The 14,199-nt window shown below is 34.4% G+C and overlaps 1 protein-coding gene across 1 annotated transcript in view; it reads left to right on the forward strand.

The window, feature by feature from the left end:
* Window positions 1-14,199, forward strand: part of LOC117411047 (CUB and sushi domain-containing protein 1-like) — a 615,018-nt gene that overhangs the window by 381,288 nt on the left and 219,531 nt on the right. The window contains exons 8-10 of the mRNA XM_034921683.2: window positions 3,021-3,108; window positions 6,017-6,141; window positions 8,073-8,194. Of these exons, the coding sequence (XP_034777574.2) occupies window positions 3,021-3,108; window positions 6,017-6,141; window positions 8,073-8,194 (335 nt within the window). The remainder of the gene's footprint in view (window positions 1-3,020; window positions 3,109-6,016; window positions 6,142-8,072; window positions 8,195-14,199) is intronic.

The following is a 14,199-nucleotide window of genomic DNA, read 5'->3' on the forward strand; positions in this document are numbered from 1 at the left end:
ATAACGGATACAATGAGACATTGGTAACATCATTGCGCTACAGTGGCTAGACCCTGAGCTGTCACTCACAGTGGTCAACTATAGATAACAGACATTTTCTCCCCTGAAACACAGTTCCTAGGGCACAAGAAAAACAATGGCATCTCATCTCTCACTTCCCCTATCTACATCAGAACACATATCAATGCAGTTTTCTGAATGCTGTTGGAGCGTGTGGTTTGTTTAGTGACTGTTCATATTGAACTCCTTTGGTACAAAATACATGTACAGATCAGTGGATATACATTTTATCAGAGTTTTACATAAACACGCAATCATAGAATATACTATTTTTCTGTTGCTGAAAACTATTTTTAAAAAAAAATTGATTTATTTTTATTTCCTTTTTTATTTTTTTTCAAGGACGAGTTGTTGTAAAAGCATATCCTGGATATCACCAGCAGGTGTCAATGGTATAAAAAGCTTAACAAAGATTAAAATGTTTCTTTGAGCATTGAGCTATGCATTGGGGTGACTTTACCCATACTGTAATTATGTCAATTCTTAAATGTACTGCAGATTTAATTCTTCTTATCATACTTTCCCTTTCCTTCTGATTTTTTGTGGAGTTAGCATACTTCTGAAGCATTTGAAGCCTATTTAATTAATTTATTCTAATCATCAAAATAGGACATTCCCCTAAATATGTTATACATACAGTAAGAGACATCCTTGTATTATTAGATATTTGGTTTACATAATTTTGCTTTGTACACACACTTTCAAGTTACTGGATTTTGTTCATTCATCATCATAAAACTGTTATATTAATACACAATTCCAGTCTAACCTATTTCTAGCACATTCCGTTTACTTAAAGTATATTATTGTATTATGTATACAGTATCATTTGGGATTGGGTAAAAGTGTAAACTGGCTGCAGTAAACTGAATGGCAAGGTTTAAATAAATAATTTGGGGTTGCTGGTTAGAATAGATAGAAATACAGATTATTAAAATATGAAATATGAACCTGTTCTCTACAAAGTTTATAAGGGTTAAAGATCATTTGTAATGTAAGATAAAGCAACAGATATATACAGAGCTCTCGATAAGGTTTTGGGTCATTGAGTAATTTACTCCCCCATTTAGACTCCATGTGAGTGAAATGTATTGTGGGTGAGTAAAATGCAACATTACCTTGAAGTCATGAGTACTTTCAATAAATACTGTAAATGTGGCTTTCCTTTTATTCCACCTGAAAAAAAAAATAAAAATCCAACAAGTTTTTGGAAGCCATTTAATAATATTAATAATATTCTAGTCTGGGAAGTTGCTACTCTCAATGTAGTTAGTCTCCTCCCACTAGTACTAGGCTGTTACAGTTTTTATAGTTGTTTTCTGTAAATCTTCCTTTTTCAGTCTCTTGTGCTCTCCCTTTCCAAGTCGACAGACATGCTTCCTAAACATTAAAACAAGTCTAAAAATATGTTTTTAACAGCACTAATGCATACAAAGAAAAGATAATGTTGCATTCCTTTTGTATCGCTTCGCTATAGCAATATAAAGCATCCTGACTCTCTCCAAACATAAAATATTGTATTTATTATATAGATTTACCTTCCAAAAATGCAGTTGACAGATAGGTAAATTGGTAGGTTAGGTTGAGAATCCAGTTGCTTGTTCACCAGTCACAAACATGCATTGCAAGTGAGTGGACTCAAACTTATATTTTTTATTTCTTTATTTGAAAAACAGACATATTTGGTCACGTGTTTCTGGCAATTCCCAGGCAGGCTACAATTAGCTGTCCCGGGATTTCTGTGATCCATCTCTAGTTACTGCATCCAGTATATTCACAATTGACCACTGCGACGCCAGGAGCCAACAAAGTACAAGAAGCCTAAAACACCTGGTACACAGCTTATGTGGACCGCTGGATGTTTATGTACATTTTTCTTTTTCAATTACGTTTTTTTTCTTGTGTTTTTTTAGTTTTGATGAAACTGTATTGTCAAAATCTGAACTGGCCAACCCTTTTTGGCTGAAACAGCCTTGCTGACCTACAGCGGGCTCAAGAGGCACTGAATAAAATATTAACAGTGCAGACTGTGACCCTAAATAGGCTTAGTTTAGCCAAACTAAAAAAGCTGTCTAAATAAACTACTAAGATGCTACTTCGGTATTTCATATTTGTGCTTAACACGTTAGTGTATTGTGTATTTTCCACCAAAGACAACCAATTCACTTGCATCCCTTTTGAAACCCTTGCAGCTTTAAATTGTATTACTCTATCTAAAAAAAAAAAAAAAAAAAAAAAGAAAAAACAGTTCTCGCTTAATATTCTATTGTTTAAGAATGAGATATTGAAAATATTGACATTTTTTGTCTTTTGCGAGTCAGTATCCCTGAAATCAATTGGGCTATATATATATATATATATATATATATATATATATATATATATATATATATATATTCTTAGCTTTCATTGAAACTAATGGTCCATGTTTTTGTTAGAACATGTTATAGACCTAATCTCTTAATTGTACATATACTGTTTGTCACCATGCTCTGTACATATCAACTCATTCTGATCTAATGCCTATCAATATATTTGTATCATGCACCTTTTTCTGTCTGGTAGAATCTTTAGATTGTTCTACAGTAATCTGTCTCATATCCGGCTGCAATGGGACCAGAGTAAGGGCGGATATGTAAAAAGGCAGATGAGTGAATCCTGTTTTAAATACCATTATACATAGCTGTAACAATTACTATATTCATACAATTATTGTTTTGAGATTCAGCTTTTATTAGGTTTAGAAAGATACAGGGTAGTAATGCTTGTGACAGAGATTTAACTTGGGTCTCATTTGTATAGCATTACATGGGATTGATTAGGAAACTGCGTATTTACAGTACAGTACTATACATTTTTTTTTATTATTGATATAAACAATATCATTTTTTTTGGTTTACCTGACCTGACCTTGAGGTAGACATTGACATGCTGTGTATTTTGTTCTTTCTTTCCTGCAGTGAGTCAAGGTGGAATAGCAGTGGCTGCTGATATTTGTCTTGACCCGGGGGTCCCAGAGAACGGGAAGAGGATAGGTTCTGATTTCCGGTAAGAATAATACTGATTTTCTTTCTCTCATTTTCCTCCTGCATTGTGTCAATTCTGGACTACCTAATGTTGCTTTATGACAGATTAGTGCTAAATTGGGTCGGTGAAACTTTAATATTTCCTCTTGGACTTTTAAGCCTTTTGGTTCTGGAATGCAAACCAAGTACAAATTCTTTATGAGGATATATATACAGTGCCTTGCGAAAGTATTCGGCCCCCTTGAACTTTGCGACCTTTTGCCACATTTCAGGCTTCAAACATAAAGATATGAAACTGTAATTTTTTGTGAAGAATCAACAACAAGTGGGACACAATCATGAAGTGGAACGAAATTTATTGGATATTTCAAACTTTTTTAACAAATAAAAAACTGAAAAATTGGGCGTGCAAAATTATTCAGCCCCCTTAAGTTAATACTTTGTAGCGCCACCTTTTGCTGCGATTACAGCTGTAAGTCGCTTGGGGTATGTCTCTATCAGTTTTGCACATCGAGAGACTGAAATTTTTGCCCATTCCTCCTTGCAAAACAGCTCGAGCTCAGTGAGGTTGGATGGAGAGCATTTGTGAACAGCAGTTTTCAGTTCTTTCCACAGATTCTCGATTGGATTCAGGTCTGGACTTTGACTTGGCCATTCTAACACCTGGATATGTTTATTTGTGAACCATTCCATTGTAGATTTTGCTTTATGTTTTGGATCATTGTCTTGTTGGAAGACAAATCTCCGTCCCAGTCTCAGGTCTTTTGCAGACTCCATCAGGTTTTCTTCCAGAATGGTCCTGTATTTGGCTCCATCCATCTTCCCATCAATTTTAACCATCTTCCCTGTCCCTGCTGAAGAAAAGCAGGCCCAAACCATGATGCTGCCACCACCATGTTTGACAGTGGGGATGGTGTGTTCAGGGTGATGAGCTGTGTTGCTTTTACGCCAAACATAACGTTTTGCATTGTTGCCAAAAAGTTCGATTTTGGTTTCATCTGACCAGAGCACCTTCTTCCACATGTTTGGTGTGTCTCCCAGGTGGCTTGTGGCAAACTGTAAACGACACTTTTTATGGATATCTTTAAGAAATGGCTTTCTTCTTGCCACTCTTCCATAAAGGCCAGATTTGTGCAGTATACGACTGATTGTTGTCCTATGGACAGAGTCTCCCACCTCAGCTGTAGATCTCTGCAGTTCATCCAGAGTGATCATGGGCCTCTTGGCTGCATCTCTGATCAGTCTTCTCCTTGTATGAGCTGAAAGTTTAGAGGGGCGGCCAGGTCTTGGTAGATTTGCAGTGGTCTGATACTCCTTCCATTTCAATATTATCGCTTGCACAGTGCTCCTTGGGATGTTTAAAGCTTGGGAAATCTTTTTGTATCCAAATCCGGCTTTAAACTTCTCCACAACAGTATCTCGGACCTGCCTGGTGTGTTCCTTGTTCTTCATGATGCTCTCTGCGCTTTAAACGGACCTCTGAGACTATCACAGTGCAGGTGCATTTATACGGAGACTTGATTACACACAGGTGGATTCTATTTATCATCATTAGTCATTTAGGTCAACATTGGATCATTCAGAGATCCTCACTGAACTTCTGGAGAGAGTTTGCTGCACTGAAAGTAAAGGGGCTGAATAATTTTGCACGCCCAATTTTTCAGTTTTTTATTTGTTAAAAAAGTTTGAAATATCCAATAAATTTCGTTCCACTTCATGATTGTGTCCCACTTGTTGTTGATTCTTCACAAAAAATTACAGTTTCATATCTTTATGTTTGAAGCCTGAAATGTGGCAAAAGGTTGCAAAGTTCAAGGGGGCCGAATACTTTCGCAAGGCACTGTATATATATATATATATATATATATATAGTATATGTAAATGTTACACTCTCAATAATACGTCTCTGATATACTGCTACGGAGTGGCAACAGGCAAGTGTAAAATATTTGTTAAAATGCTTATTCATTGTTAAGATAACATTACATTTGCGACACAAACACATAACTGGGGAAATTGGGGTTCAGATATTACAATACATCAATTTTACAATTTTACAATTGTACAATTTTAACTGAGACGTGTTTCATCTAGGCATTGCATCATAGACCAGTAAAAATATACTGTATATAATATAAACTTACAAGAAACAACTCAGAACAAAAACAACTGCACATTTTTGTGCTATTACAATTGTTGTATTAATTACCATTTGATTTAGATTTGCTACTAAACAAAGTCCATTAACTCATATGGTGATACTATTGACATAACAATAGTATTTAAAGAGAAAATGATTAGAAATTTATTTCAAACTGAGGTTTTTCAAGACGTTCCACTGAATGACTGACCACTGTAGTGCCTCCAGCTAGTGGTCTATATAATGCGCTCCCATTGAAATATTTCTGACTTCAGTACAACTGAAATAATACTAGCCTCTTTTAAGTGTTTTGTATAGCTGGTTTGACTTAATATATTGTGTATTATTTTATTTGTTCTAGAAAATAAACACCAGTAAACAATTGCCACAATTTAAATCAAATTACAATTTCACAATACACACATTTACTATTCTTAATGTATTTTTAATTCAAAATAAGGTGAAAAGATGACGTTTGTTCGAAATGTATTCCACTTCTTTTCTAAAATAACCCTTCCAGGTATAGTACCATATTTATTTTGTTATGTACGTGGAATATGAACATGTGATGCTGAAGACTAAATATTGAATTAACACAACTGTTTCAGAGCTGTGTATGATGTGAGCATTCAGTAGCACTTTATGTATTCGGATTTGATGTGTGCTGTATGTCTATGTTAATATTAATAGGCAAAGTCAGAAAGTATTTTTGATGCATCACACACTGTGTTTAAAGGTATATTTCACAGCAGGATTGAAGCTTGTGGATGCTTGTTTGTATTTCCCACAGGGTTAGTGCCAGTGTCCAGTTCTCATGTGATGACAGCTATGTACTCCAGGGTTCAAAGAGCATCACTTGCCAGAAAGTGACAGACACTTTGGCTGCATGGAGTGACCACAGGCCAGTCTGCCGTGGTAAGTGAGTGAGGACACATTCCAAATCTAGACACTACAATGTAAGGACAATGTTAGATAGTGTTAATAGAGATGGATTAAAGAGCAACTAACTATGTTCATGGAATATATTTTTGTACACATTCACTTTGTATTATTTTCAGCCAGCACATCCTCTCAGAAGTTTAAAGCTTCATTGTGGCCTCATTAGAGCTCCCAGAAAAATCTCTGTCCTCCAAGTTAATTTGGTACTGTAGCCATTAACCTGTCCTCCTGCAACACTCTGCCTTGAGTGGATGTTAGAACACTCAGTAAGAAATGCCACATAGAATAAATGTGGCATCCACTAGGCACGGGTTGTTGCAGAGAGACAGGTTACCAAATGCACATGGAGATTGGACTCATTCTGAATGTTAAATTGGCTACATTTACAACGAAAAAATAGAGGTAGCATGCTATGATGGTCATGCTATTATTCCTGAAATAAAGGTGTCATTTTATGGTAATAAAGGAGGGGCTATGGTAATATTTCAGCACGCATCATAAGAACGTACCAATAATTAAAATTAAAGATTAAACAGATTAAACTGTTTTGACATTATTTAGAGATGTATGTTTTGAAATTCCTGAGAATGTATATTTGACAATTGCGGGGAAGCACTGATGTAGCTCTGTGCCCTGCCCCTGGTTAGAACATATTTATTGATTTATTTTTGATACAGAGTTTAATTGGCCCATGAGTTATTTGTTTTGATGTAGTGCGACATGCATTTCTTAACACGAGATTACAGGAGATGAGGGTGTATTTCTGCCTCAGTAAGATGATGATTCTGCAGTTGAGTCCCTCGAGTCTGATGCATTTAGAATGTTCCATTGTGGGTGCCAACAGCTGTTCTAAATGTAGCCTTTGAGTGCTTCAACTACGTTTTAAAAAGTCACCAAGATGTAATGACTGAATCAGAAAATTATACAAATTGAGTCTACATTAAATATGATAACTTATACCCATACCTTTAATGGAGATGGGAATTGACTCATATGTATTATAGAATGAAATGGCTTAAAATAAACCACTGAAAGACCAGACTAGGGTTAAGTTTTAATTATGGTACCTCTACCCTTCTAGGCACTTGTGTGCATTTATTTGATGCTGCCACTGCATAAAATAAAAGATAGTGCGACTGTTATTTAAAAAACAAATAACACTGCCATTATTTTTGAAATTTGAATAGTATACAAAGGTATTTAGTTTGGTAGTTCAAAGATAATGTTCTACTGTAGCTGAAAAAATGTCAGTATGTATTGAAGATATTCAATAAATCTTTCAGTACACAAGGGTTTGTTCAAATGACAGTCATTTAAATTAAATTGGGCAACATGTCACACCTTCAACAGATATAAAATAAATATGTTTGACAATTTCTTGGCAGCATTTCTACTGTTTCATAATTGACCTTGACATATTTGTCTGCATCACTGTATAACCTCTTTTTAAAATCAAACTGCTTATTAATGTTTTTGGTTTTTTTCCCCTGATAAGTGACATAACATACAAAAAGGAGCCAATATATTTGGCAGTCAGTAACACCAGTTTGAATTAAAATGGGTGATAATTGCTGGTTATTTAGCATTAATTACAGAGAGTGTTTTAGACCTGTTTCATTTCTGATGTTCCTTTAGAAGTCTCTAACTCTTAAGTAATTAACATGCTTTTATACCTCTGGGGTTTCTTGGTTTAAAGCATTCAATAATTTGCAGGGAGATGGAACTCATCGTTCACATTGTTTGTACATGTGAATGCTTTAACATTTGCAGCAGTCTAGATGTACATTAGCTAATTAACATTAGCTGTAACACTGCATACACATTGTTCACGAGCATGTTGAAACTTTGATACCCCCTAAACACATTAAGTAATCAAACTTTTTTGTTCTATTTTTTTTTTTATACAGCAAGAACATGTGGGTCCAATTTAAGAGGACCAAAGGGTATCATCACATCTCCAAATTACCCAGTCCAGTATGAGAACAATGCACATTGTGTATGGGTTATTACTGCAGCTGCTTCTGACAAGGTAAGTTTAACTGGGGATTCAGATATCAATCACACTGACGTGAATTCTAATGTACAACTCAATGCAAGGATTTTTTTTTCTTTTCTCACGCAATCCAATCCTTGACTTAATAACATAATATTTATATAAATATTTACATAAATGTTATTATTTGCAAATGATCATCTTAATAGCATTTGAGAATAGCAACGCATTTTTATAGGATACAGATATAAACAAGTACACAATGGATATGAATAACTAGATACAGTGTGCAAACCTGTAAGTGTGACTAACATCGACATACTGTACAGTACAATCATTCTGTGATAATAAACCACTTACAATGTCTTTCAACCTGATCCCTTAAAGCACTGAAGCCCTGGACACGCTGCCCGATGCGATCAATAGCGACGCTATTTTTCAGTCGCTTCAGGCAGTGTGTTATGCTTTGCGATGCGATTTTACAGGGTCAGGTGATCGATTTTAGTCAGCTTGCAAAGTTTAAACAAGTTTATTATTTTGCGATGCGATTCCCTTGTGTGTATTCTCTTCAATATATATATATATATATATATATATATATATATATATATATATATATATATATATATATATCTTGTAACAATTGTATGTCTCCCTGGATAAGGGCGTCTGCTAAAAAATAAAAATAAATAAATAAATAAATCCATATATATATATATATATATATATATATATATATATATAAGGTACAATGCTTATGATCTTGTCGCCTTCTAGTCAAAATTCTAGATTTATTAGACTGACAGGCTTATGTTTTCGCCTATTCATTCCCTTTATGCATCCAGGGCATGTCAAACATCATAAAACAAAAAAAAAAACTCACGAACTGCGCATCCCTGCAGGCGATTTCATCGGGCAGTGTGTGATGCCTGCTCGCAAAGATTTTTTTGCGACGCAACCTCTTCCATTGAGATGCGACGGTCGCATCAGGCAGTGTGTTCCAGGCTTAATAGGTACACTGGAAGTAGTCTCCTAGCAACATGACAAAGCAAAGCAAAAAAAAATAGCACATTATAGGAAGCTTGTGTTCTATTTAGCTGGGCATATGTTCATGGATATTTACTTATGTATCATAGTAAAAATAGGAATTTTACAACGTTCTTGTTCAAGCATTTTACAACCACAATACCAAACAATAAGTTATTGATACAAAGCAAGAGAAAATTACTTTATTTTATATATTTAGTGCTGTGATAAGAGTTTTTGTACTGTGTCCATTGTCCGTTTTAATGATTATCTGCCACATCTGACAAGATTAAAACTTTCCCAATGAGATTAAAAAAAAAAAAAAGGCACCACTTAACCAGCAATAAGTGTCTTACAGAATCACTTTTGTGTTCCACACTGACAAATATATTTAGGACAAAACCTTTCATCATTGGTAAGGATAAGATTTTAAATATACATTTATTAATGTAATATATTGTAATATTTGTGCGAAATAAACATATTTAATGTTTTGTTTTATTATTTAAGCACACGCTCCTAGTCAAAAGTAAAGAATATATACAAGGCTGGCGCAAAGGGGGGGGGGGGGGGGGTTGATATTTGTGTATTACACTCTCTTTGGGCTTGCGCACTGTATTCATTTAAACTTGTAGCTCAGAAGTAAGGGCTGATAATACGTTATTAAAAACGATTCCAGAAACAAACATAGCCTTCAGTATACCGCTATGGCCAAAAATGTTGCATCACCCTATTGGTTCATCAAGTCGAATGAAACCTGCAGTATAATGGCACGTTAACATATTGAATTACATTCTGTTGATTAGCTTTCCATTTACTTAATTAATAACTGACAACAATTGAAAAATGTGACATTTCTAAATCTAATATGAAATACTATACTACTGGCTTCCGGTAGACACTTGCGATATCATTTTGTAATTTATTTGATTACACAATGTTAAATAAAAGATCTAAATTATGTTCATGTAGGTTTTTTTTTGGAATTATGCCGTAATCATAAAATTCTAGGTGATGCAGAACTTTTGGGCGTAGCTGTTGTGTGGCACTTAGACTAGAGATGCTTTGTAGGTGTTTCAAAGTGTCGCGTTTTAATAGTATTTATTTGTGATTATTGTGAAGTGTATCACGTAATAGTGGTGAATGCGAGTTAATAGTGCTTTACCTTTTGAATTTTAAGCATGGCTAATTGTAAACGTAATCTACCTAATCTCCGGTATATATATATACCTGTATATAATTACTTCTTATAGGTGTGTGTGTGTGTGTGTTTTAATGCATCTTGCATGTATTTAAATCCAAGGACAGAATAACTTGGGCAAAACTAACTGTTCTAAATTATTGTTCTTAATGCAAGGCTAGCTCATTTTGTGATGTCAGCTGTTTAATCTAGGTTTTAACATACAATTTTTTCCATAAATTATACTTGTTACATAAACAGAAAACACCATGGACATCCATAGAGTGGTGTGGTTATTTCACTCATGGGGATAGCCTAAACAAAGCAATCTTGAGGGGCTTGTGTTTTATTCAGCTGTCTCTATTTGTGGAATGCTTACAGTATGACCTCCCATATAAATGACTTATTTTCAAATGAAAATACAAAATACATAACTCATTATCCCTGTTAAAAAAATCTGCATAATTTCCAAAGATTTAAATTAAATGTATAATGTGAAAACAAATCTTTGTTGTGAATAAAGAGTGTTTTGGAGAAAGAAAAAAAAATAACTTCTTCACCACCCATCAGTCTGTTTTTTATAGGTTTTGGCGTTCGAGATATGTTGAAACCATAAATGTCTAAAAGAAGTGGCAACAAATTGCCATCGATTCAGAGCGATTTTCAGATGAAATGTTTAAAAAAATATTCTCTGAAAGAATGTACTTGGGAAAGTATATCGATGTTGACAAAGTGATTAAAAAAGGACAATGCATAATTAGCTAATGGCAGCCAAAAAGCATGTGCCAAATTAGTTACATTGTTAATAAATGGATGATAGCATAAAATGCCTCTACCCCACGCACCGCAAACCAGCAAGGGTATCTCTAAGAATTAATCATAAATGCTTTCACTGTTTAATTATCAATATAGTACCAAATGTTTTGTTTACTTACTTTAGAAGAAAAAAAAAACTTTTAATAACAATAATGCAGGTAAAACACACACTGTTAGAGATTATGTCAAAATCCCCTTCTTTTCATGGTTTAAATGACAGAACTATTTAGACCCATCACTGTTTATAGCAATAGAATAAATCCCATTGAGAGAGCAAATGAGACAGACACTTTTGGTTTTAAAAACTTTATATCATTCTTTTTTAAAACTGAAAAGAAACCAATGGCAATGTTTAATGCTGCTCCAGTCCTTTCATTTTTTTTCATTCACCTTCAATAACATCTTCTCAACACTCTTATTGGAATTAAAGACATTAAACAAGTTCTGTGGTTTCATCTTCTCTGATGTATTTGATAATAAAATAGTTACTGTAAATGTGGCGGTGTATTAGTTGCTCTAAAATAATTTGGCTTTTAAGTCATAAATGATAATATTGCAATGTTTTGTCTTTTTTTATTATTCTTTGGTAATAACTAGTATTATCTTATTATTTTATTTCCAGTGCCACCAAACCATCCTCCATTCTGTCAAACCATCTTCACTAATTAGCTACATTCTCCGCTGGAATATTCTCTTAAGTTACAAAAGAATGTCCCTCCTTTTGTATTATTTTAATTACCTTGAATTTCTCTCATTTTTGCATACTGTACAATATAAGCTTTTGTAGTAACCATAACAAAGACGTCTTTGACAAACCTGACCCTATGATATAAAATAACTGCTCTATTATTATTTATTTATTTTTGTACTTTATGCCAGTCCTTTACTCCATTTCCCCATGTCTTATCTAACAGTAAACTGCACTGTCTAAGACCACAGTAAAGATGGATGACCAATCAATCTCAAAAGAGTGGCCATATTGGGGTAGATTTTCAAAGGCGACGAAGGACTTCAGATGGGTGTAACTCAGCTTTTTAGACGTTTGGACAGGGGGTCGAGTGTAAGAGTGATTTTCTAAAGCTTCTAAAATGTTCACCTGATGCACTTAGGTGTCTATTGTCATCTAATGGCAGCTATTCTTTGTTGACCTCAGTAACATTTTCACGTGCAATTTTTATGAGTATGTAGACGTCGTAAAACAGTAGTTTAGACGTCGAAAGTTACACCTGCTTCAACTGGGTGTAACTGACATGTAAGTCAATAAAACAGAATGTTTTTCTCTAACTCCTCCATAAGGAGGAGGAGGTTGAATGTCAGCAAAACTTGCAAAGAAAATGTACAAAATGAAATTTACTGGTTGCATAAGTATTCAGCCCCTTAAGTCAGTACTTGATAGAAGCACCTTTTGCAGCAGTTACTGCTATGAGTACAACATTTTTTAATTTTGTACATTTTCTTTGCAAGTTTTGCTGACAATTAACCTCCTCCTCATATAACAGTGTTCAGATTAACTATGACAGCTTTGAGTAAAAAAAAGTTAGTTTGAAAAATTGTGCACACATTATTTGTAATTCAACAACATGTGACATTATTGGTAGTGGGTGAATACTTCTGCAAACCACTGTATAAATTAATATTATGAAAGACATGTAGGCTACCATTCACAAATACTGTATTTGTCAGTTACAGTACGGTGAAAACAAAGGGCTATGTCTTTCTTCATATCATTACGTTTTATTTATGCTAACCTACATTGAAATATCGGTAATACCCAATATGTAACATGTAAAATAATAATAATCTTTATTTTATAGGTTATTAGGTTGCGGAATAAAATTAGGATGACTTATACATTTAAAATAAACACGCATACATGTGTGTGTGCAGTTTGTTTTAAACTGCACACATTGACATTTCGGAGTTGGACTTATACATAATCACATATTTATGTATTAATATATCGGGAAACAATGTTTCTGTATTGGGCCACAGCTGTGGACGGAACAGAGAGATGAACACTGTAAGTAAAGTGTTTAGAGAGAACAAAAAATAACAGAGAAGCATGCTAGCAAAGCTGTAAGGAAGCCAACTGCTTAATAAACATGTGTTATTTTGTTAAAGTTGTATCAAGTTGCCTAAATCATTATTAAAAGTAAGCAGCAATGAAACACATAGAAGGAAGTTGATGTTCTTTGTTTGGTTGCAGGTTTTCAACAGGCTAAAGAACGTGAAACATACTTGCTTTGTCTGTTTCCTGATACATTAATACATAAATACGTGATTGATATTTCCATTAATAATAATAATAATAATAATAATATTAATAATAATAATAATAATAATAATAATAGGCTCCGGGCGCCTCTGGGCTTTCCTGTGTGTATCCGGGCGCTTCCCTGGGCATCTCCGGACAGGTTTTAGGACGACCCCTCTATACCTGTGTTCTCAAATCTGTGTAGTCGTCTACATTTAGACAAATGCATCATTTACTGTTCATTTGCATACATTACAATAAACTGCCTAGACAGCGAACAGACAAGTCTAAAACTCTGAAAATCACATTGATTGCTTGTTGTCTAAATCCAATGTAACCTTATGGAGGGTTTTAGTCATCTGTGTGCTCAAATAGCACCCTTCTGTCACCTAGAAACGTCAACTTACAATAGTCACGGTGGAAATTCATGGCTCTAACAAGCCTGTCTAAGATAAGGTGTAACTTTAGACGTCTGACTAAAATTTAGTCACCTTTGAAAATCTAGCACATTGAGTCTGCTGCCATTTCCAGCATCAAGAAAAAAAAACAAAAAAAAAAAAACAACTTGTGGATATTTACAAAGGTCATTTATGGCTATCTGCATGAGAGAAATAACCACAGGATTCTATGAATGTTCATGATTTCCATTACAGGAGAGTGGATGTTAAAACTTCATGTTGATTTGAACTCGGCTCTCGCCAAAATAAGCACCAACTAAGACGTAGCTTTACAATAAACTAATGTGATCCATCTGCGTCTCCATCC

Source organism: Acipenser ruthenus, chromosome 6, assembly GCF_902713425.1.
Source record: "Acipenser ruthenus chromosome 6, fAciRut3.2 maternal haplotype, whole genome shotgun sequence".
In the NCBI taxonomy this organism is placed as follows: Eukaryota; Metazoa; Chordata; class Actinopteri; order Acipenseriformes; family Acipenseridae; genus Acipenser; species Acipenser ruthenus.